The sequence below is a fragment of the Pristiophorus japonicus genome, chromosome 1 (genome assembly GCF_044704955.1).
Source record: "Pristiophorus japonicus isolate sPriJap1 chromosome 1, sPriJap1.hap1, whole genome shotgun sequence".
NCBI classification, from domain to species: Eukaryota; Metazoa; Chordata; class Chondrichthyes; family Pristiophoridae; genus Pristiophorus; species Pristiophorus japonicus.
In genome coordinates, this window is record NC_091977.1 from 308,034,823 (window position 1) to 308,060,711 (window position 25,889).

The 25,889-nt window shown below is 40.8% G+C and overlaps 1 protein-coding gene across 3 annotated transcripts in view; it reads left to right on the forward strand.

Moving 5' to 3' along the window:
• The window catches only part of riok1 (RIO kinase 1 (yeast)), a 48,255-nt gene that overhangs the window by 4,128 nt on the left and 18,238 nt on the right, over positions 1 to 25,889 (forward strand). For 2 of the 3 annotated variants that reach the window (XM_070888538.1, XM_070888540.1), the window contains exons 2-13: positions 5,621 to 5,819; positions 6,446 to 6,533; positions 8,356 to 8,425; positions 10,132 to 10,174; positions 11,273 to 11,365; positions 13,720 to 13,832; positions 16,278 to 16,358; positions 17,470 to 17,499; positions 18,410 to 18,496; positions 19,806 to 19,943; positions 22,896 to 22,999; positions 23,932 to 24,038. In XM_070888538.1, the coding sequence (XP_070744639.1) occupies positions 5,621 to 5,819; positions 6,446 to 6,533; positions 8,356 to 8,425; positions 10,132 to 10,174; positions 11,273 to 11,365; positions 13,720 to 13,832; positions 16,278 to 16,358; positions 17,470 to 17,499; positions 18,410 to 18,496; positions 19,806 to 19,943; positions 22,896 to 22,999; positions 23,932 to 24,038 (1,153 nt within the window). The remainder of the gene's footprint in view (positions 1 to 5,620; positions 5,820 to 6,445; positions 6,534 to 8,355; positions 8,426 to 10,131; positions 10,175 to 11,272; positions 11,366 to 13,719; positions 13,833 to 16,277; positions 16,359 to 17,469; positions 17,500 to 18,409; positions 18,497 to 19,805; positions 19,944 to 22,895; positions 23,000 to 23,931; positions 24,039 to 25,889) is intronic. The other variant, XM_070888539.1, reaches the window with a different exon arrangement.

Genomic DNA, 25,889 nt, shown 5'->3' on the forward strand with positions numbered 1-25,889 from the left:
TCTCTCTCTTTCTCTTTCTTTCTCTTTCTCTTTCTTTCTCTTTCTCCCTCCCTCCCTCCCTCTCTCTCTCTCTCTCTCTCTCGTTCTCTTTTCTCTCTCTCTTTCTCTCTTTCTCTCTTTCTCTCTTTCTCTCTTTCTCTCTTTCTCTCTTTCTCTCTTTCTCTCTCTTTCTTTCTCTCTCCCTCCCTCCCGCTCAGCGGTACGAACGGCTGTAGAATTCTCCCTGCCTGAAGCACTTTCAGACAGGTAGGATGATGGTTTATTTAATCTTTTCTTGGCTTATAAATGTTTATTCAGGTTGGATTTATTTGTAGAAGTATAAATAAGGATTTATTGTCGAATTTAATGAGTTCCCTTCCTTCCCCCCACCTCGTTCTGGACGCCTAATTTGTAACCTGCGCCTGATTTTTTTAATGTGTAGAACAGGTTTTTTCAGTTCTACAAAAATCTTCACTGGCTCCATTCTACTTTAGTTTGGAGTACATTTTCACTGTGGAAACTTTCAAATCAGGCGTCAGTGGCCGGACACGCCCCCTTTTGAAGAAAAAATTCTGTTCTAAACTAGAACTGTTCTACCTGACTAGAACTGCAGAAAAAAAAATGTGGAGAATTGCGATTTCTAAAATAGTCCGTTCTCCACCAGTTGCTCCTAAAAGTCAGGCGCGAATCATGTGGAAACTTGGGCCCTATATTTCTGAATTGTGTCATCAAGGAACACCACAGATTCAAGATCATAAAGGATGGCATTTAAACCTAAGGGGTTGTAATTTAAGGGCGACACGCGTCAAAATAGCTTTCATTTTTAAACCAAAATAGATGACAGTTGCTCCCAATTAGCAGCACTTGGCAGTTTGTGGAAGTTGTATTGTTTGTACCAGATTAAAAGCTTAAATATATTTTTTAATTGACTACAGTACATTACCATTACAAAATCATCTATATTTAGGCACCAGCATTAACTTGTTTGAGCAGCAGGTTAACTTAGTGCTTAAGTTAACTTGCTCCTCATAATTTATCTTCAGAAATTTTAATTCCTCTGTTGCTATAAACAACCATAACTATTGCTTTGTCAGTGTTGATGTGAACTGTCTTGCTGTCGATGTGGATTCCTGTCAATATTTAATTCAACCAGATTCATCCACCTATGTCCTTACTTGGCATCTGTTTCTGGCTTAATAATTTAGAGAACAAAATGGCACATCATGTGGGTTCTCTAGTATCTTTGTTTTAGTGATTATGATGATTGGCAGGCAATATAAACAGGACAACTTTATGACGTGTTGCATTCAAATGCTGGACCTGGGAAAAGTGTTTAAACTCTTACTATAAACAGTATGTGCGAGTGAAAGGGAGACCATATTTCAAAATAATTCAGTACATAATCCAGTGAGCTTATCAAACTAATCCATAAACTAGTAGAAATAGTTATAGTTCCTTTTTTTTTGATATTTTAATTCTGTCAGGGTGATATGATTGGGATGGGAGTTAATCCAAATATGGCATTTCCTGTAGCAAATTCTGATCTCCCTTTAGTATTTATAAGCCTCCCTGTATCTGGAGTTATGATCCTGACTACTATATTATAGTCTGATGGAAATTTATTTGGGTCTACTGATCTTTTTTCTGATATTTCTTGATGTCTTCATCAGTTTGATGGTTTGCGATGAGCTTCTGACTACGTATCCATGCCATCACCAAGACCGCCTACTTCCACCTCCGTAACATTGCCCGACTCCACCCCTGCCTCAGCTCATCCACTGCTGAAACCCTCATCCATGCCATTGTTACCTCTAGACTTGACTATTGCAACACTCTCCTGCTGGCCTCACTTCTTCCACCCTCCATGAGCCTGAGCTCATCCAAAACTCGACTGCCTACATCGTTTCCTTTAAGCTGCATTGCTGCGCAGCTGTCTCGAGGTCCCGTACAGCTGGTGAGTCGGCTTCACAATGCAAAAAACCGTGCTCGTGCGTAAGTTTGACTGGGCCGCACAGCCCGTTAAAGGTACTGCGCATCCTCCTTAAAAAGTTAGGGGGAAACATTGGCTGCCTGTATCCTAACTTAGACCAACTTCCGTTCATCCATCACCCCTGTGCTCATTGTCCTACATTGGCTCTGGTCTGGCAATGCCCCAATTTAAAAGTTCTCGTCCTTGTTTTCAAATCCCTCCGTGGCCTCGTCCCTCCCTATCTCTGTAATCTCCTCCAACCCTACAATCTTCCGAGAGCTCTGCACTCCTCTAACTCTGTCCTAATGCACATCCCTTATTTTAATTGCTCCACTTTTGGCGGCTGTGCTTTCAGCAGCTTAGGCCCTAAATTCCCTCCCTAAATCTCGTTGTGCGAGGCCCCTTGGGGGAGAGTGACCATAATATGGTGGAATTCTGCATTAGGATGGAGAATGAAACAGTTAATTCAGAGATCATTGTCCAGAACTTAAAGAAGGGTAACTTTGAAGGTATGAGGCATGAATTGGCTTGGATAGATTGGCGAATGATACTTAAGGGGTTGACTGTGGATGGGCAATGGCAGACATTTAGAGACCGCATGGATGAACTACAACAATTGTACATTCCTGTCTGGCGTAAAAATAAAAAAGCGAAGGTGGCTCAACTGTGGCTATCAAGGGAATTCAGGGATAGTATTAAAGCCAAGGAAGTGGCATACAAATTGGCCAGAAATAGCAGCGAACCCGGAGACTGGGAGAAATTTAGAACTCAGCAGAGGAGGACAAAGGGTTTGATTAGGGCAGGGAAAATGGAGTACGAGAAGAAGCTTGCAGGGAACATTAAGATGGATTGCAAAAGTTTCTATAGATATAGAAACATAGAAAATAGGTGCAGGAGTAGGCCATTCGGCCCTTCCAGCCTGCACCGCCATTCAATGAGTTCATGGCTGAACATGCAACTTCAGTACCCCATTCCTGCTTTCTCACCATACCCCTTGATTTCCCCTAGTAGTAAGGACTTCATCTAACTCCTTTTTGAATATATTTAGTGAATTGGCCTCAACAACTTTCTGTGGTAGAGAATTCCACAGGTTCACCACTCTCTGGGTGAAGAAATTCCTCCTCATCTCGGTCCTAAATGGCTTCCCCCTTATCCTTAGACTGTGTCCCCTGGTTCTGGACTTCCCCAACATTGGGAACATTTTTCCTGCATCTAACCTGTCTAACCCCGTCAGAATTTTAAACGTTTCTATGAGGTCCCCTCTCATTCTTCTGAACTCCAGTGAATACAAGCCCAGTTGATCCAGTCTTTCTTGATAGGTCAGTCCCGCCATCCCGGGAATCAGTCTGGTGAACCTTCGCTGCACTCCCTCAATAGCAAGAATGTCCTTCCTCAGGTTAGGAGACCAAAACTGTACACAATACTCCAGGTGTGGCCTCACCAAGGCCCTGTACAATTGTAGCAACACCTCCCTGCCCTTGTACTCAAATCCCCTCGCTATGAAGGCCAACATGCCATTTGCTTTCTTAACCGCCTGCTATACCTGCATGCCAACCTTCAATGACTGATGTACCATGACACCCAGGTCTCTTTGCACCTGCCCTTTTCCTAATCTGTCACCATTCAGATAATAGTCTGTCTCTCTGTTGTAAAGAGAACAAGGTTAGTAAAGACAAACGTAGGTCCCCTGCAGTCAGAATCAGGGGAAGTCATAACGGGGAACAAAGAAATGGCGGACCAATTGAACAAGTACTTTGGTTCGGTATTCACGAACAACCTTCCGGATATAAGAGGGGTCAGAGTGTCTAGTAAGGAGGAGGAACTGAGGGAAATCCTTATTAGTCGGGAAATTGTGTTGGGGAAATTGATGGGATTGAAGGCCGATAAATCCCCAGGGCCTGATGGACTGCATCCCAGAGTACTTAAGGAGGTGGCCTTGGAAATAGCGGATGCATTGACAGTCATTTTCCAACATTCCATTGACTCTGGATCAGTTCCTATCGAGTGGATGGTAGCCAGTGTAACCCCACTTTTTAAAAAAGGAGGGAGAGAGAAAACAGGGAATTATAGACCGGTCAGCCTGACATCGGTAGTGGGTAAAATGATGGAATCAATTATTAAGGATGTCAGAGCAGCGCATTTGGAAAGAGGTGACATGATAGGTCCAAGTCAGCATGGATTTGTGAAAGGGAAATCATGCTTGACAAATCTTCTGGAATTTTTTGAGGATGTTTCCAGTAGAGTGGACAAGGAAGAACCAGTTGATGTGGTATATTTGGACTTTGAGGCTTTCGACAAGGTCCCACACAAGAGATTAATGTGCAAAGTTAAAGCACATGGGATTGGGGTAGTGTGCTGACATGGATTGAGAACTGGTTGTCAGACAGGAAGCAAAGAGTAGGAGTAAATGGGTACTTTTCAAAATGGCAGGCGGTGACTAGTGGGGTACCGCAAGATTCTGTGCTGGGGCCCCAGCTGTTTACACTGTACATTAATGGTTTAGACGAGGGGATTAAATGTAGTATCTCCAAATTTGCGGATGACACTAAGTTAGGTGGCAGTGTGAGCTGCGAGGAGGATGCTATGAGGCTGCAGAGCGACTTGGATAGGTTAGGTGAGTGGGCAAATGCATGGCAGATGAAGTATAATGTGGATAAATGTGAGATTATCCACTTTGGTGGTTAAAAACAGAGAGACAGACTATTATCTGAATGGTGACAGATTAGGAAAAGGGGAGGTGCAACGAGACCTGGGTGTCATGGTACATCAGTCATTGAAGGTTGGCATGTAGGTACAGCAGGCGGTTAAGAAAGCAAATGGCATGTTGACCTTCATAGCGAGGAGATTTGAGTACGGGGCAGGGAGGTGTTGCTACAGTTGTACAGGACCTTGGTGAGGCCACACCTGGAGTATTGTGTACAGTTTTGGTCTCCTAACCTGAGGAAGGACATTCTTGCTATTGAGGGAGTGCAGCAAAGGTTCACCAGACTGATTCCCGGGATGGCGGGACTGACCTATCAAGAAAGACTGGATCAACTGGGCTTGTATTCACTGGAGTTCAGAAGAATGAGAGGGGACCTCATAGAAACGTTTAAAATTCTGATGGGTTTAGATAGGTTAGATGCAGGAAGAATGTTCCCAATATTGGGGAAGTCCAGAACCAGGGGTCACAGTCTAAGGATAAGGGGTAAGCCATTTAGAACCGAGATGAGGAGAAACTTCTTCACCCAGAGAGTGGTGAACCTGTGGAATTCTCTACCACAGAAAGTTGTTGAGGCCAATTCACTAAATATATTCAAAAATAAGTTAGATGTAGTCCTTACTACTCGGGGGATCAAGGGGTATGGCAAGAAAGCAGGAATGGGGTACTGAAGTTGCATGTTCAGCCATGAACTCATTGAATGGCGGTGCAGGCTAGAAGGGCCGAATGGCCTACTCCTGCACCTATTTTCTATGTTTCTATGTTTCTAAACCTCTTTGCCTCTCAACCTGTCTCTAAGACACTCCTTAAAACCTACCTCTTTGACCAAGCTTTTGGTCCTCTGTCCTAATGTCTTCTTGTGTGGCTCGGTGTCAAATTTTGTTTGAAAACACTCCTATAAAGCGCCTTGGGTCCTTTTACTGCGTTAAAGGTGCTATATCAATGCAAGTTGTTGTTCTTGTTGTTTTTAGTGATGGTGGCTGTCCTAAGCAAACACAAAAGGAAGTGAGAGGGGCAGAGAAAACAGTTAAGAGTCTGCACCTGAATAACCCAGACGAAGAAGAAGCATATATTGAGAGTGACGAAGATGAAGATGAAGACTGGGACTGGGATGATTGTGATGGAGACCTCACCAAGCGCTATGCTGCTTCCAGGAGTTACAACAAACAGGTAATGCAATGCTTTGAAATTTAAATCTCTGCTGAATTAATTTATTAGGTTGTTTATAGTGGGAAATGGAAGCCAACATTTATAACAGCCAACACAAATGATTCTGCTGCTTTCAAATTTAAAGAATTCTGAATATATTCACTTTTGTGAGGGACTTTACCATCGCCAATGATGAAATTAACTCTCAATATAAACGGGACAGTTATGCAAATAGCACTTTGTGTTACTGAATGTTCATAGTTGCATTCCAGATGTAGAGCTCATCATAAAAAAGAATTTTTGCAATTATTCAAGAAAACATTTTTGGAATTTAAGTCGACCATATTGTTAACGCACATTTCATTTTGTAGTTATTTAAATAAGCCAATATGTATTCCAACTTTAGTTGTTAGAAAAGTTAACTAGACATCTCTTTTAATCTCCTAAGGTATTGGATGCTGCTTAGTATTTTTCTTGCATTAATTTTGTAAATTAAATTTGTATTAATGCATTTTTTCTTATGTTTTGTAGTTACAGTTTATTAATATTAACATAAACATTTATTACTGAAATCTTAATTGAATTCATTTCAATCCATAACAAAACATATGACTCATAGTTTCTGCTGCAATGTTGTGTCATTTCAGGCAAATAGACAGTCTTCCTATAATTCTGCAAAGATGTCCACTCCTACAGACAAGGTGCTGAGAAAATTTGAGCATAAAATTAATCTTGGTAAGTTTATTATGAAAGTGACATGTCACAGAGCCCGTTGCAAGCAGATAAAATAGTTTGATAAAACTTTAAAATGAAAGTGGACAGAAGACAAAAATGTAATTTGTATTTTAGAATGTTCAAACAAGTCATCTGGAATAATGAGTGGGGGCTTCCATAATTTTATAACTGTAGACTGCAAATTATTTGTCAAGCAAATATTGAAGGCTTGTACACCCTATTCACACTTGAAGCAGTAAGTTTTTGTTTGCTACCTATATTGTTTAGTTCAGTTTCCACAAAGTGAGCAGTTGAAGTAGAATATCTAGTTGAGTTCAGGTTCAACAAAGTGAGCACAACATTTTAATTTCAGTTTTTGACCCTCTGTTAATTTATTACATATTTTAAAAAAAAAACTTTTGTAACATAGCAACTTGGTATGCCAATGCACCATGCTACAAATTGGTAGGATGCGAGTTCATCCTTGAGATTTCCCCAAAATTGAATTTCTAATCTCAGCATACTAAATGAAGCCAAACTGCACCTTTGTAGAGACAGCTGGAGGGAAATCGCAGAGACAAATTAAACTGGGTCAGTATCATGCGCTTCTTAGGCAGTCCCTCGGAGTCGAGGATGACTTGCTTCCACACTGAAAATGAGTCCTCAGGTGACTCAAGAGTCCAATGCGGGACCTACAGTCTGTCACAGGTGGGGCAGACGGTGGATGGAGAAATGGGAGGTTGGGGGGCCTGTGTTGCCACGCGCTCCTTTTGCTGTCGACGCTTGGCTTCAGCTTGCTCTCGGCGAAGAGACTCGAGGTGTTCAGCGCCTTCCCGGATGCTTTTCTTCCAATTTGGGCGGAGTTGGGCCAGGGATTCCTAGGTGTCGATGGAGATGTTGCACTTTTTCAAGGAGGCTTTGAGGGTGTCCTTGAAGCGTTTCCTCTGCCCACCTGGGGCTCGCTTTCCGTGTCGGAGCTCCAAGTAGAGCGCTATTTTTGGGAGTCTCGTGTCAGGCATGCAGACGATGTGGCCTGTCCAGTGGAGCTGATCGAGCGTGGTCAATGTTTCGATGCTGGGGATGTTGGCCTGAGCAACAACATTGACGGTGCGCCTATCCTCCCAATGGATTTGCAGGATCTTGCGCAGGCAATGTTGGTGGTACTTCTCCAGTGTTTCGAGGTGCCTGCTGTGCAAAGTCCATGTCTCTGAGCCATATAGGAGGGCGGGTATCACTACTGCTCTGTAGACCATGAGCTTGGTGCCGGGTTTGAGGTCCTGGTCTTCAAAAACACTCTTCCTCAGGTGACCGAAAGCTGCACTGGCGCAGTGAAGGCAGTGTTGGACCTCGTCATCGATGTCTGCCCTTGGTGACAGTCGACTCCTGAGGTATGAAAAATGGTCCACCTTGTCCAAGGCCCCGTCATGGATTTTGATAACCGGGGGTGGGGGACAGTGCTGTGTGGCGGGGGCAGGTTGGGAGAGGACCTTTGTCTTACGGATGTTTAGTGTAAGGCCCATGCTCTCGTATGCCTCGGTGAAGGTGTTGACGATGGCTTGGTGTTCGGCCTCCAAATGTGCACAGACGCAAGCGTTGTCTGCGTACTGTAATCCGTTAGTAATAGGCCAATTGTAAAGTAGTATTGTCAGAAGCCTAGGGACCGGGTACTTTTCTGCCTTTTCAGATCAAGAATGGTGCATGTTGTTGGGTGAGGAAGGAGTGTCTGAAAGCTATAAAGCAGCCTGTACTTTACCATCAGCAAAATAATAGAGATCTTAGTGATGGGAACAAAATTGTCTTATCTAAAGAATAGTTTGTGATCTTTTTACTTTTTTTTTCTTAGATAAACTAAATTTTGCTGACTCTGTGATAAACAGAGTAACTGAAAAGTCAAGGCAGAAACATACAGACATGTAAGTAAAACCTCTATTGGTAGAAACTTGAAACTAAGTAGTACCACATTTTGAGCAGCTTTTAACTTAAAAAAACAGATTCCTACTATCTTATGGTTATTGATACCAAAAGAAAGACAGTTCTACTAGTGGCTAAACTAGTTTATCCATTGAACAACTGAGCCATTTTATTAGGTTCCAGGCTGAGTTTGTGGTGAATTAGGTGATGTCAACTGGAGCAGCAGTTGTGATGCTACAATTTACCTCAATGCCAGGTGGTTAAGGATGGGTAAATCAACCAGGGTTCCTACTGCTGTTTGCTATCCAGTGACTCCTGCTGGAAGTGCCGAAAATGGGTGAGGTCAGGGTTGGGCTTAGCTGTGATCCACAATATCCTTGGAATGGAATCCGAACGGAACAGAATAAGTCAATGTTCTTGAGGGAAAGGGAGAAAAATCACAGAAAAATAGAAGAAAAACAAGACCGATGCACCTCAGTTGAGTTGTGGGAATCGCTGGCATGACCACATTTATTGCCGTCACTAATTTCCCCGAGAAGGTTGCAGTGGGTCTTCCTCTTGAACTGCTGTCGTCCTTATGGTGATGGTGATGGTGTTAGGTAAGCATTTTGTTCAGCCTCTAGGTAATGCCTGCCAACTCTGCTCTCATTGAATTTGGATAACGGCTAAGATTTTGCTGAAAAAATAATGAAGTCTGAACGCTGCACGCCGTTATTAATGTGTAAATTGGGGAGCAACATCTGGCGAGGAAGAGCTATTCGACGAATCGCTGCCCTATTTGTGCCATCCCATCATTAGCTTTGCGAAAACGGCTTGAAGCCCATAACCTCCACGTGATTTTCATGAAGTTGCTGCATTTGCATATTAATTGTCCATTTCACCACAGAAAGTTAAGTCTAGTAATTAATAATGTAAATCCCCTCTTAACGACTTGATAATTGTTATGACTGCCAATCAAGCTCTCTGGCCTAGGAAGTGAACAATTATAAGTGTGGAATCTCATTCCTTCAAATAGTGAAAAGTTGGAGATTTTAAAAATGTCAATCTTTAAATTTAATTTTTTTTCTTACTTTTCCTTTGTCTCTTTTCTCTCTCTTAATCCAAACTTTCTTTCCCTCTTTATTTCTCTTTCTATACTTGATTTGACATTGAAATCATCCATTTTAATTCACCCTCCTTATCAGTCCTTCCTCTCTTTATTTTTTGATCCTTTAATCTCATTGGTTAAGGAGATGTACTGTTTATACCGTTGTTCACCAATGTCCTCGTTGTGCCATTACCAGCTCGCACTTGTGGGCAATTTTGTGGGCAAAATCTTTTTAAACCCACGAGCAAGTCTAACTAACACGGCATGCCACGAGATGCTCTGCTCCAGCAAAATCCATGCCAATGTTTTAATACCTGAACGGAATTCATTCCTTAGTTATTGCCATTTGATGTTTCATTGTAGATTTGATTCCTGAGAGGCTTCTGTATGACACTATCAGCTTTCCAGAATCAATTCTGACTGTAACAAATGACATACACTGACAGTGTATATTGAATAGGTTTTCCTAATAAGCATTCTATATAACGCATTTAAAAAAAAAAAATATGATGTTTGCCACAGTTAGGTTATACTTCGGATGTTGCTCAGAACGCTGAATCACCTGAAATTTAGTGCATTTAGCTGGTTCAAGCTTCTTCATTTTGTCCATTTGTTTTTTAGGTATCGAGTTAAAGATAAATCTGACCGAGCGACTGTAGAACAGGTAATAGTCAGTTATAGTAACAAAGATGCTCATGAAGTGTTTGAGTAGCTCAAGGAAAAACTGTCTATTTCGATGTTACTTTTAATCAGGATGTGCTTGACATTGGTAACTAGTTTCAGTAAATTAAAGAAATTGTAAATAAAAACTTGTACTCATCAAAAGTATTAACATATCTTGTATTTGTAAAAGTTAGAATTTTTGTATTGCCTTTTTAAGTATTATGTATAATCGATCGTTTGTGGGCTCCATTACAGAAATGTGAGCATATTTTAATGTAGGATCAGATAAATTACCTTCATAGTTATTTTATCTGATGTTTTTACTCTGCTTTTGTCTGGTAATTTTTAAGCAGCAATAGCAATGAAATGAGCAAATGTTCTTTTTAATTTGGTTAAAACATATTCATTATGTAGCCAGAGTTATCTTTTTTAGGTTACATAATTAGGTTACTGACAAATCATTTATTTTCAAAAATTGAGTAATTAAAGCAAGTTAAAGTTAAGGCATTATTTTCTGTTCAAGAGCTTCACCAGCTCTAAAATAAGATTAGATGATTTTCTTTTGTGTTACTTTGCCTGTTATGACGTAGCATGGACTTTCTGGTCTTGCAGAGACTTACTGTTTGGGGTTTCTGCAACCTTCCTTAGCCATTCCATGATGAATATTACAGGTGTGTGTCTTTGGAGAGATTGCATTTAGTGGAGTGGGGTCTGCCTGGAATCCGGAGTTGCCCAACCATGAAAAGACCTTTGTATGTGTGTGTGCAGTATTATCCAAACACTGGTGCACTTTTTTGCTTTTTTGGATGACTGCTTTTCAGCTCCCTTGCTGATCTCCCTTGAAGTGTATGCACATACTTCCTCCTCAGAATATATATTGCAGAGGGGGTATGGTGTGCAGAAACCAGATATGATGGGTCTCCATAAGGATAAAAAAATGCATGTAGGTCATAGGCTAAAATATATATTTCTGCCTGTATTTTAATCAAAGTCTTAATCACACCAGGTGTGCCTTCTGCATTGTGCAAACATCCTGATTACTTTATGTAAACCAAGGTGCTTTTTAAAGCTCAAGTTTTACTGTTCTTTTAATTCTAAGGTTCTAGATCCGAGAACTCGAATGATTCTGTTTAAAATGCTAAGCAGAGGAGTGATCTCACAAATCCATGGATGTATCAGTACAGGGAAGGAGGTAAATCTCTTTTTTGAGGAGGGTGATGAGAATCACTTCAGAATGATAAATATAAAATATACACTGAATTTATACCTTTCATTGCTAGATCACTGGCTTGGATCAGATGATTTAAAAAAAATATGCAGGTCGTTGCCATGACTAGTACTGTAGGAGCATACGGTGGAATCACAAAAATATATAACACATTCATATAGCTATATTCTATATTGTATATGGGACTGACTATTTGTACTGTGTTTTTTCTGTCCTTCTGCGCATGCGTCTGGCGAGACTCCGCCCTCAATGCCTCCCACCCGAACCGGAAGTGCGGCCCCAAACCTGAATCATTCCGACCACGTTGCCTGCTGAGCCCCCGACCGAGCAGCCCTGACCCCTGAGTGGGGGGGGAGGGCAAGGGACTTCGGCTGGGGGAGGCAGCACTTTCAATGGTGTAAGGGACTTCAGCTGGGAGAGGTAGCACTTGTGCTGGGGGGCAAGGGCTTTGGCTAGGGGAGGGACACACTTGCACTGGGATGAGGGACTTTGGCTGGCACTTGGTGGCTTCTTGGGAGCTCTGTCCTCTGTGGCTTCTGGAAGCCAAAGTGGATCGAGCTACAATTTGCGAAGTCAGTGAGAACTTGGGATGTGCGGTTCCAGTTACACATGCCAGAGAAACTTCAGGGTGTGGCTTATCCTCCGAGGGGGCCAATCAGAGACAAAGGGCAGCCTTTTTTACAGTACAAATAAACGCGTCCATTATATATCTACCTACAAAGCAAAATGCTGGAAATCTGAAATAAAAACAGAAAATGCTGGAAACACTCAGCAGGTCAGACAGCATCTGTGGAGAAAGAAACAGAGTTAATGTTTTTGGTCAAGCTTTTAGAGTTATGAAAGATCATCGATCTGAAATGTTAACTCTTTCTCTCTCCACAGATGCTGCCTGACCTGCTGAATGTTCCTAACGTTTTCTATTTTTATTCTATCTCTCTCTCATCTCAACCTTCCAAAGCTAGTGGTGTTGATGCTGTGAGCATAGTTATGGGACAGGAAACCTAAAGGAAAAGTTATTCCCACCTTTGGAATGACACCGGATGAACAGAAATCTAAAGTAATTTCTGTAAAAACACAAAGGAAATAAGAAAATATAAAGCACGATGTTGTAACTGGTAAAGGAGTGATGAAATTAATTTTACGAATGAGCGTATAAGAAATCATGGCTGGCTGTAGCCAAATGCCAACTCAGAAAAGTCAGAAATATTAGGAAGAGAACACAACAGTACAAGTAGCATAGTCCTAAGACTGTATTGAAGTCTCTCAATTCGCAGACTGTTAACAAAAAGGACCAGAAATATTGACAACAAGCAAAATAAATTGTGCTAATGGGATTCCTAAAAACAGAGTAGAAAAACAGCAGGAAAAACAATTAAAAATAAATTGATCCATGGAACGGGAAATAAACCATGATAATTACAATAAGCAAGTATAAAACCACAACAGAATAGAACTGGAATGTTTTGCCCTACCACAAGTCGGCAGCCTGATCGCCCCTCCCACCTTCAAAATGAAATTGGCTGCTGCACGAATTGGAACCCGTCTCTCATCTTCAAGCCCCTTCCCACAACCCCCCCCCCCCCCCCTCCTCCGCATGAAGCAAAATTAGCTCTCCAGATCCGGTTAAGGCAGAGTTTGCAAAACTCCCCAGCACAGTTAAAGCCCCTTGCCCTAATTTCTTCTTGACCTGCCGTGCTCTCTTCTCCTACTGCCCCCTTTTTCTCGCCCTCTCCTCCCGCTTCCTGTGCTTTACTGGTGGTTGCTTCCTTGACTTTCAGCTTGTTGTTTCTCAGCAGTGTTCTCCCACTTTGGGGATGCTGCCAGGAGGACCCCTTCACTATCTATTGTATTTACTAATCGCCTTCTAAACCATTCCCTACTCCCATCTCCCCCTTGCAGGGGTGTCAACACCAATTGTAGTGACCTTGTGTGAAATTAGCACCCCAGATCAGATCAATTAGGTTAGCACAGACTGGGAAACAAACCCAAGACCTTTTTTGTTTATATAGTTTAGTACCAATAATTAGCCTGCCTGTTTCAATTTTGTTACCAGAAACACACAATTCATAAAACTTTTTAAATTTATATAAATAAATGAATTTCCTTTATAAATGGATACACTAGCACAAAAGGGCCTGTCTTTACCCTCGCATAAACATTATCATTGAGCTAAAATATAGGAAATCATAGTTCCATTGCATGTCTCCTTAAAAGAATACAGGTCTATATACCGTTTAAACTCATTTAACTCATACTTGTTATCTATATTGTTTCAAGCCTCCTTCAACAGTCCAGTTTTTGTGTCTCTTCACTAACAGGCAAATGTGTATCATGCAACTACAAACACTGGAGAAAGCAGAGCAATTAAGATCTACAAAACTTCAATCTTAATTTTTAAAGATCGTGATAAATATGTTAGTGGTGAATTCAGGTAAGATTTTCTGAAATGCACTTTTCTTTCTGTATTAAATTTCTTAATTTGTATGCACACAATCTTAAATGTGATTTGTAAACTATAGAAACAGGAGGAATGTATACATAAGAATATAAGAATTAGGAACAGGAGTAGGCCATCTAGCCCCTCGAGCCTGCTCCTCCATTCAACAAGATCATGGCTGATCTGGCCGTGGACTCAGCTCCACTTACCCGCCCGCTCCCCATAACCCTTAATTCCCTTATTGGTTAAAAATCTGTCTATCTGTGATTTGAATACATTCAATGAGCTAGCCTCAACTGCTTCCTTGGGCAGAGAATTCCACAGATTCACAACCCTCTGGGAGAAGAAATTCCTCCTCAACTCGGTTTTAAATTGGCTCCCCCGTATTTTGAGGCTGTGCCCCCTAGTTCTAGTCTCCCCGACCAGTGGAAACAACCTCTCTGCCTCTATCTTGTCTATCCCTTTCATTATTTTAAATGTTTCTATAAAATCACCCTTCATTCTTCTGAACTCCAACGAGTAAAGACCCAGTCTACTCAATCTATCATCATAAGGTAACCTCCTCATCTCTGGAATCAGCCGAGTGAATCGTCTCTGTACCCCCTCCAATTATATTGCCCCATAGCATATATTCATGCATATCCAAATCTTAATTTTATTTTGCATACTGTAAATATTCAATTATTGTAGCTTCTCTCTGCCCCCCCCCCCAAAAAAAGAAATTATACACATAACTAAATGGAAGGAACTCGAAAATGGAGAAACCAACCTTCATTGAACCACATAAAATGTAACATACAAATTAAAGCAATAGAACAACAGGAAGTAATGCAAAAAAATCAATTAAAACATATTGGCAATGGTTTAAAAAGTTTCAGGAGCGTTCCAAATTTAAAGTTATCAGATTTTTGCATAGAGCCTTCACATTGACATTGTCTATCATGCTCAGTGTTATCATCAGTGTCTTCCACCTGATCAAGTAAGTCTCCTCTCCTTCCCAGATCATCTTCAGTGCCATCCAAGTGGTTAGACGTGAAGTATTTCTTGAAGCTACTTACAATAATCTATGGATGCAATGCACTATTTAAAGCCACGAATATTACAGCCAGGACCTAAGCTTTATTCATTAGTCACTGTTTCATAATGCTCTTAATGTGCTTCATACTAGTTTTCATGTTTTAAAACCTGCAACAGGACTGTTATTAGTTGTAAAAAAAAATACTTCATTTGACACAGTTTAAGCAGTGTAGATGGAAATATTAACTTTTTAGTAACAAAGGACTCAATTTTGGCCAGGAGTTGCTTCGTTTTTTTGGATTAACTTGATTTTTCTGGTGTATCTTAAAAATCCCCATTTTGCACATTCAATTTGCGCCAGTGTAAGTGAGTTAGTTACGATTTTTTTAGTTTAGTTTTTCTCAAAAGGGGATGTTACCAGCCACTTAAGCCAGTTTTGGCCATTTAGGCCACTTTAGCCAGCTAAATCTACTTAGGCCAGCGTATGTGGCCACTTCAGAAAACCCTGCGGAGAGTTAAGAAATCATCGGAAGCCATTCAGCCTGGGATAGGGGCAGGAAGGGAAGCGGAGAGGACCTGCACCTAAAGCACCAAGACTTACAAATCACAAAAAGTAATAAGCATTCAAAAACAAATAAAAAATAGAACTAAGTCCTACCTTCGTCTGAAAACTCAGCCTGGGAAGGCAGCGGGCCGGCAGGTGCGGGAGGCCACTCGGCCTGGGATAGTTGTGGGACGACAACGCACCGGGAGACCACTTGGCCAGGGATAGGGGCGGAAGCGATTGAACTGCCGACATCGGAGCACACACTGGCTGCAGGAAGCAAACTCGCCGGACAGGCTGCAGCAAGGGCAAAACACAAGCAGTTACTTCAACAGCGGGCCGGCTGGTGTGGGAGACCACTTGGCCTGGGATAGGTGCAGGACGACTGGGAGACCACTCGGCCAGGGATAGCGGCGGGATGACCGGGAGACCACTCGGCCAGGGATAGGAGTAGGAACTGCCGATATCTGAGCACACACAGGCTGCAGGAAGCAAACTCACGGGACGGCAAAACACAAGCAGCTACGATTCCTTTTAAAAACGGGCAATTGCCAAATTTTGGCGCTACTGCGCATGGGCGGACATCGCAACCCGACTCCAATGCGCATGTGCAGACGTCCCGGCATTGTTTTCAGCACAGGACGATGGCTCCGCCCCCGACTCGACTGGCCACACTGCGCGACGACGAGGAGAGGCCGGACAGCGGCCAAAGTGGGCAATGATTTTTTTCGGCGCACTAATGAATGGAGAAAAGCGGCGCATCTCCGGTAAGTGCGCCGAAAAAAGGCTTGGGCCAAAATTGAGCCCATAGCCTTTCATTTAAAGTTTTTTTTTAAACATAGCATATTTTGTTGAAAGGAACAATATTTATTTTCTAGATTCCGCCATGGATACTGTAAGGGAAATCCGAGAAAAATGGTCAGGACTTGGGCAGAGAAGGAAATGAGAAATTTGATCAGGTACCACAAATAACATTTTGTTGGAACTTTTCAGGTCGTTTGCTATCTTTGTATAATGCATGAACCATAGTCTTGTATAAAATGACAAATTGGGCTAGAATTTCGATGACTTTGCTACCGGGTTTTCGTCGCGATTTGACCCTCTGCGGCGAAAACCCGGTTGGCGGGATCTTCAGGGTACCTTTTTGCGGCGGCATTTCTACGTACCACTGGGGAGAGGAACGCCGACATGCAACACTCCGTGGAAATGGCGTTTGTGATCAATTTTTGGCTCTCTCAGGACCCGTATACCGACACGGTAAAACCTGTGGTGCAGCCCTGCCAACAGCGGTAAATATGAAGACCTGCAAAAAATGTAAGTTAAAGTTTTTACTTTTTAATTCTTTTTCAGCAATTTAGTAGGTAAATGATCAGAAAATGTAATCTTCCCCCTCACCACCATATTTTTTCAAATTTGTATCTATTAAATACAACACTTGTAAAAATGATTCTCTAAGCAAATTAATGCTGCAACAGTCCTTGAATAAATCTCATTGCTTCAGGGTGGCCAACTCTTCAAGGCTGAAGAGCCAGAAAAGTAAACTGTATACTATTAAAGAATCATAAATTTGTGTTCACAGCAAAGAAGTCTGATTTTTTTCCCCCTAATTCATAGATATGCTGCTAGTTGAAATTTCCCTGTGATGAATAGGTCCAACTTTTCAATATACTGCACAAAAGGAGAACAAAATGTGAGTTCAGTGCTTTGATTAATTACTTTTGAAGTGTAGTCCTTACTGTGGTGGTATCAATGCAGCAGCCAATTTGCATACAGTTTGGGCCCACAAACAGCAGTGAGATAAATGTGGTGCTTAAGGGATAAATGTTGGCCGCTAGAACCTCCTTGCACTTTTAAGACCTTTTAGAAGTCTTGGTGGTATTTGCATTATAGCTTTGGTCCACCTGGTTATTCTTGCAGGAAGTTTATCCTCAATTACTTTTTTTTTAAAGATACAAGATTTAAATCCTATATGATTGTTTTCTCCCTCATGAAGCACTTTTTAAAGTGGCAATGTTGACAACCATAATTTTTTTTTTTCACTTTTATTTTGTTTTGGCATCCATGTTTCAGATGGTCCTATGGCGTGTTTCCACTGTCCAGGTATCGAGGTGAATTTGTAGCATGCCCATGAATGAAACTGAAAACGTTACAATTTATTTTAGCTACTAGTTTTATCAGATCCCTCTTTTGTGATCTTCGTTGTCGTCAGAAGGTGGCAGAAAACACTACAGTAGATTTTAACATAGGCCAAACCAATTTAGCAAAACAAGTGAATTAAAATGGTAACATGATGCGTATTTTTAAATAGTTGTTAAGGTAGCTCCTCAAGTAGTTTGCAGCTGGTGTGCTAAACTATGCTCTAAGTAATTCTTAAGTGGAAGTTCTTTTACTGTCACCTACAGACTCTGTTGATTTGGAAAAGGTCAGATAAATACCTTCAAAAAAAAAAGCAACTGGAACCAAATTAATTTAAATAACTTAATTTCAAAAAAGAATTGTCAATCATAACGTATTTGAAAAAAATCCCAGAAGGTGTTTGAATTGCATGCCCTCTTTAGTCAGCAGTTTCAGCAAGCCAACTAATTGTTTCAACAGTTGTATAAAATTAAAATGCCACATGATTTCTATGATTTGAAAATAAGAAAAAAATATAATTCCAAACCTTAAAGAAAATACTTAATTATTTGTCGCATCATCAATGTTTTTAATCTGAATTGTGATGAAATGGTTGCTTATGCTTATTTATTGGCACTTGATTTATATGTTTTCTTGGTCTAGCAACTAAGCTGTAGGATAGATACTAGCATTTGAACACTTGAATGCATCTACATAAAATTTCTCCGAGTTTAACAGATTAACCTGTTTAAATTAATCGGATTTAATCGCTGTTAAAATAGCAGAGGAAAGTATTCCATGCAAGCACGCTAAATGTTTGTATGATAGCACAACAGAATTGCAGGCCATATATTTTACTAGAGTAAAAATGTAATGCTGTTTATTTTTGATGTAGGTTGCAAACAGCGGAAATACCCTGTCCGGAGCCAATCATGCTCAGGAGTCATGTACTTGTTATGGGTTTTATTGGTAACGATGATATGTGAGTTTTTTTTCCTTTTGTGGAATTCAACCATTACTTTTATTTAAGAGGCATTCTAAAAAGAATAATTCAGCTAACAATAAAGCTATATGTCATGCATGTACTGTACTGATCATCTAGGATTGGAAAAAGATAACACAGTTAAAAGGGAAAGAAAGCCGAGAGGCAGCATTCAGTATATAAGTTGGGTTATGGTGGTGATAGTATGTGTCCTGGTACAAATTTTTTTTTTTAATGGAAGTTTTTTTTAAACTCTGGCCTTCAATGGTGGTGTTTTCAAATAAGTGTGGGGCGCACTTTGGATCTAATTGAATTTGTCACGGTTATGAAAGGAAATACCAAAATGATTCATGCTTACTATGGCAAAGGATTCAAGTAACAGGGGACATGTTTAATACAACAACAACTTGCACTTCTAAAGAACCTTTAATGTAGGAAAATGTTCCAAGGCGCTTCACAAGACCGCAATTAGACATAAATTGACACCAAGCCAAAGGAGATACTAGGACAGGTGATTAAAAGATTGGTCATGGAGTGCCTAAAGGAGGAGAGAGGTGGAGAGGGAGATGAGTTTGGAGTGAATCCCAGAGCTAAGGGCCTAGACAGCCGAAGACACGGTAGCTAGTGGTGGAGTGAAGGAAGTGAGAGGTGTACAAGAGGCCAGAGTTGGAAGAATGCAGAGTTCTTGGAGAGTTGCAGGGCTGGAGGAGGTTAGAGAGATTGGTAGGGCCGTGGAAGGATTTGAACATGAGAATGAAAATTTTAAAATTGAGGTGTTTGGTGAACTGGATGCCAGTATAGGTCAGCGAGCACGGGGGTGGTGGTGAGCAGAACATGGTGTGGGTTAGGATACAGGCAGTAAAGTTTTGGATGAGCTCAGCTTTATAGAGGGTGGCAGCTAGGAGGCTGGCTGGGACAGCATTGGAATAGATAAGTCCAGAGGTAACAATAGCATGAATGAGGGTTTCAGCAGCAAATGGGCTGAGGTAAGGCTGGAGACTGGCAATGTTATTGAGATGTAAGGAGATGGTCTTTGTGAAGGAGAGGAGTTGGAAGCTCAGCATGGAGTTAAATCAGACGCCGATTGGAGTAACAAAGATGTCAGTGGACATGTAGGTTCACTGCAGTCGATATGCCCAAGATCTCACTTTAAAACTTCAAAATTTCTTCATCTAGTTTAAAAAAAATTGTTGCAGGCTTGAATTCTTTCAGCTCCATTTTTGCTACAGAGAACTGTTGCGCACACATCTGTTTTGAAGTAAGAGAATTAATATTCAGTGCTTTAATCGTCCTCCCTTTTATTCTCTAGGCCGGCTCCACTGTTAAAGAATGCTAACTTGTCTGAATCCAAGGCCCGTGAACTATATCTATTTGTTATTCAGTACATGCGAAGAATGTACAAGGATGCCAGACTGGTTCATGCTGATCTCAGTGAATTTAACCTGCTGTAAGTTGCTGCTTTGGTGTCTTTCTATCCATTGAATCTTGATTATGTTTAGAGCTTCTAATGCATCTGTTCCTTAATATCTTTTATCTATTTCTCTCAACCCTTCCCCCCCCACCCATGCAAAGCGTTTTAGGCTATATTCTATTTTTGAAACTCTTTATAAATGCAAATTGTTGTCATGTTGCCTGTTTATTGGGACATTTACCTATCCTGAAATGGTCATAACCAGTATGTAATTGTGTAAATGTTAGAACTATATAATAACTGAAGCAGCAACTACTTGCATTTATATAGCGCATTTAACATGTGAAGTGCCTGCTTACGCTTTCCTAAGAATGTAATCGGTCAAAGATTGACACAGAACCAAAGAAGGAGATGTTAGGATATTAGGATGGGTGACTAAAAGCTTAGTCAGGGGTAGGTTTTAAAGAAGGTCTTAAAGGAGGAAACAGAGAGATGTGGCCATAATGATTGCCACGTGATAATCAGTATTCATTGTATATTGCACACAAGATCAATAGAAATAGAACACCTGGCAGCAGTTAAACTTAGGGAAATAATTCACAATCACGTCGAACCCATAAACTTTGTAAATTTATTTCCTGCCTCAGGCTGCTCATGGCCTGTAGTTTATACATTTGTTTCTGTGTCCAGCCCAGCCTATTGCATGCATATTTTACATATAAGAAGGATCATTCTTAGAGGTAAGGCATTACTCTTGTGTTTAATAAGAGATTGAAAGGAATTTAGTGGAATTCCATTACAGTGAATCCACTAGACTAGGGTGGGGAAAATCATATAGAATTTACAACACAGAAACAGGCCATTTGGCCCAACTGGTCTGTGCCGGTGTTTATGCTCCACATAAGCCTCCTCCCACCTTGTTTCATCTCACTCTATCAGCATATCCTTCTATTCCTTTCTTCCTCATGTACTTATCTAGCTTCCCTTATAAGGCATCTATGCTATTAGTCTGAACTGCATGTAATAGCAAATTCCATATTCTAACCACTCTCTGGGTAAAGGAGTTCCCCTTGAATTCTTTATTGGGTTTATTAGTGACTATTTTATAGTTATGGCCTCTAGTTTTGGAGCCTCCACAAGTGGAAACATAGGGCCCAAGTTTCCACATGATTTGCGCCTGATTTTTAGGAGCAACTGGTGGAGAACGGACTATCTTAGAAATCGCAATTCTCCACATTTTTTTTTCTGCAGTTCTAGTGAGGTAGAACAGTTCTACTTTAGAACAGAATTTTTTCTTCAGAAGGGGGCGTGTCCGGCCACTGACGCCTGATTTCAAAGTTTCCACAGTGAAAATGTACTCCAAACTAAAGTAGAATGGAGCAAGTGAAGATTTTTGTAGAACTGAAAAAACCTGTTCTACACATTAAAAAATCAGGCGCAGGTTACAAATTAAGCGTCCAGAACGAGGGGGGGGGGAAGGGAACTCATTAAATTCTACAATCAATCCTTATTTATACTTCTACAAATATTATACAAATAAATCCAACCTGAATAAACATTTATAAGCAAAGAAAAGATTAAATAAACCATCTTCCTACCTGTGTGAAAGTGCTTCAGCCATCGTTCGAAGGAAACCGCCGTTTGTTGCCACGCAGGGGAGGGAGGGGAAGGAGACGGCGGCTTGTTGCCGCGCAGGGGAGGGAGGGGAAGGAGACAGCGGCTTGTTGCCACGCAGGGGAGGGAGGGGAAGGAGACAGCGGCTTGTTGCCGCGCAGGGGAGGGAGGGGAAGGAGACAGCGGCTTGTTGCCGCGCAGGGGAGGGAGGGGGAGGAGACAGCGGCTTGTTGCCGCGCAGGGGAGGGAGGGGGAGGAGACAGCGGCTTGTTGCCGTGGAGGGAGGGGAGGGGAAGGAGACAGCGGCTTGTTGCCGCGCAGGGGAGGGAGGGGAAGGAGACAGCGGCTTGTTGCCGCGCAGGGGAGGGAGGGGAAGGAGACAACGGCTTGTTGCCGCGCAGGGGAGGGAGGGGAAGGAGACAGCGGCTTGTTGCCGCGCAGGGGAGGGAGGGGAAGGAGACAGTGAGAAGGGAAGCCTCAGTGCTGATGTGCTGATGGCAATGTGGTTTTATTAAAAAATGTTCAAAAATTAAACGGCTACAAAGAACTACAAAAATGGCCGAGTGCCAATGTTTTTTTTCACACTGAGCATGCGCAAATGCTCCAACGCGCATGCGCAGCGTTGCCGGCAGGAAAAAAACTAATTTAAATAGTACCCGCCCCCTCCCACTTACAAAATCGGCGCGAGTGTAGGCTCCGCCCCCCTGGGCGCCCGCCAAACAGACAAGGAGCTGCAGAGCGCTCGAGTGCGTTTTTTTTTCTGGCGCCGTTTTAGGCGCGAAAAACGGGCGTCCAGCTCGGAGGGGCGCCCGTTTTTTATCCTGTGGAAACTTGGGCCCATAATCTCTGTTTACCCTATCCAACTCCTTCATAATCTTAAAGACCTCTATTAGGTTACCCCTCAACCTTCTCTTTTCTAGAAAAAAGAGCCTCATGCTGTTCATCTTTTCTGATAGTTATAATCTCTCCATTCTGGTGTCATCCTATAAATCTTTTTTGCATATTCACCTGTGCCTCTATCCTTTTTGGAATATGGAGACTAGATCTGTTTACAGTACTCTAAATGTAATATGTTATATTTCACGCCATTATTAAATAAGCAATCAATTATGTTAATATATTAGTTACTATACTTATATGTATATCGAGTGATTTATAAGAGAGACTGATGGGACTATTTCTGCACTGTTTGCTTTATATATGTTGAGATTCATTTCAGAATGACTCATCTTTGTTTAGTTTGCCTGTGAAAATAAATGTATTTTAAAGTGCAATTGTCTTGGTAGAGTCTATGGTTCAATTGTTCATAATAGAAGTCCAGACTTTGAGGAAGGAGGTGATTTGTATATCTTTTATTTTTCTGCTATCCTGTAGGTACCACAATGGGGAGATTTATATAATTGATGTATCACAGTCAGTGGAACATGATCATCCATGTGCCTTGGAGTTTCTCCGAAAAGACTGTCTCAACATTAATGGTGAGTCAAAACCACAATTATTTTTGCTTTTGCTCAGATCTTTTTCTTGCTGAATCAGTGAACATGACCAATGGTTACATAATAAATCTGTCATATAAATATACACAAAGCCACTAATATAACCAGACAGCTAGTTTTGAGTGTGAAAACAAGCAAACTACCACTCACATACTGAAAATGCACAATAAGTTGACACCTGATACCTTGTCCCTGGTGTCAAATGGTAATCTTGCCATTTACTATTTTAATTGTATCTATAAAATTAAAAATATTCTCTCTTGTGCATCCATAGTGTCACACTGCTCAATTGTGTCATGTTAAAAATGTCATTATCTCAAAACTATTTGGGGGGCAAAAAATTGAGATTTGCTCAAAATAGTGGTTATTTTAAACAAAGGCTGTCCAATGAACTAGGTTTTTTTTGTTCTCAATCAGGATAGCCTGTTAGAGTGCAATAATGCAATTTTCATACGCTAATTGTTTTATTAACCACTTTTTAATTGGTTTCTCTAGGCTGTAATTTGACACACTCATTTTCATTTCAGTTTTACAACAGACAAATGAGAAAAAATTGTAACATTTATGTATTCAATGGGCAATATCTTTACATTGTTACTGATACGGTCCTTTCTTAGTAGATAGTTTAGAAGTATTTTTTATTCCACAGTACTCTAAACTGTTCCAAAGTGTTTAAACTGTATTCACCTATTGGCATCCCAATAACAGTGGTTATTATTTGTCAGATATGCAGGGAAAGAACATTTCTTGTGTGAAATTTAAAGCAGAGCGAATAGACTTGAAGAATTTTCTGCATTTACATGCTTGGACTTTACAAATGATCATGGTCTATAATGATTTAAAGAATTTTATGTGATTCCCATCATCAATATTGAAATGTAGTTCATCATTGCATCTTTTATTTTCTGTGATAGAATTTTTTCGTAAACATGATGTTGCTGTGATGACTCTGCGAGAACTGTTTGAATTTGTCACAGACCCTTCAGTTACAGATGATAATCTTGATGCTTACCTTCAGAAGGTAGGACTTGATATATCTATACTTTCATAAAAATGAAACTGTTTTTGTTTAAGCAGCAAGATCCGGAAAAGGAGATTGAACTTTAATTATACCATGTTGAGGTTTGATCAGTAATTTTAGTTTTAATCCCATTTCTGTAGGGATATAGGGTAGATTTATATTTTTGTTGTTCAGTGGTTTTAATTGGCCTAATTTATTTCAGCATGTGGATTAATTTCCTATTTCATTCTTCTCTAGAAGTGACTCACTAAATGCTCCAAAATCTCTGTGCATATGTATGAATATAATCGTATGTCTGCACATGCATCCTGTCACTTTTTCCCATATTAAATTCCTATGTACATATTGGCCCGGATTTTACGTTCAGCGGCGAAATGACGGCGCTTGCCACTGACCTCAAAGAAAGCTACCCACAAAAGATCTAGCGATCTCTGTGGTGTAGATTTCACGTTTCCTGACGTTAATTTCATTCTGGTGCCACCTATGGGGGAATCTGGCATTCAGCAACAATTATGTCATCAAGCATTCTCACACAGCAAACCAGGAAATAAAAAGCACTGATTATCCTTCACTTTTTAATAATTTTACAGAAAGCAGAATAAAGATTGGGACATACACATGGGATTAAAGGGTTACGGGGAGCGGGAAGAGAAGTGGAGCTGAGTGCATGATCAGATCAGCCATGATCTTATTAAATGGTGGCACAGGCTTGAGGGGACAAATGGCCTACTCCTGCTCCTATTTCTTGTGTTAAGGTAGAAGCTAAAATATCAGAAACAAACTTTTAAAAATATATATTATTTGAAAAATCTATGGAATTTGTATCATATGGAGAAATGTGACATTCCATAAATATAAAATTAGTTTTTCAGGACCAGAAAGGTTGCTCAGCATTAATTATGAATTTGTACACCATTAAAAACCCAGTTACATCTCATTCAACAAGGATTAACTTTTTCGGAGGGGTTTTACAGCAAGATTAGAGCCTAAAAAGTGGAAGTTCATGTCAATTCAAGTGATTTCTAAGATTTTCAACTGCGAGGACTTCAATAGATGGAGGAGTGGGGAAATCGCTGACAGGAGCTTCTGGAAAATGCGCATCTGCGGCACCAGAAGTTGCTGTGAGTTTCACAGAGTAATGACGACGAACTCTGACAATTTAGTTATCATTGCAACTGCAAATTCTGGCTATTGAGAATAGAAATTGCCAACATTACACCCTCCTGCCTGTGGTGGTGCTGTAGGATCTGTTTTTTGCCTCCTACCTTCTTGGCCTTTACGGCAGAGAAACTCCCGTACTCCAACCAATTCTACTTCTCTGCTTCCCAAATTGCTATACATTTTTCTACTTAACTATAACTAGTATAAAATCAAAGTATTATAAAAATAAGACCGAATGTATGACTGTAAAATGTTGACCGAATTATGTCTCTGTGCCCTGTTCCAATTATCTCCTCTAACCCTAGTTCATCTGAAGACTACACTGGATCTTGACTCCCCATGCGCAACATCCATTTATCCATTGAACTTCCTTTTGTGTCTTTTAATAACTTAAAGTCTTTACTTTAATGACCCAGTCTTTCCCAAAAGCCTTGAGCTTGATATTTTTACCCAGAGCCTTAACTCTGAGTTGAAGACCGATCCTGCAGTATGACCATATATAGTGCATACAATTTCTCAGGATGTATCCGATAAGGTGCCAAAAAAGGGAAATCTGATTTGGGATATTGCCAGCTTTCCCATAACCATATATGCGAGAAAGAGAGAGAGATAAAGTGATGCTGTTCTTTGTTTATTTCGTTGCACTATAGTCTTAAAGGATCTGAATGTTTTAATGCAGATGGATCCAAT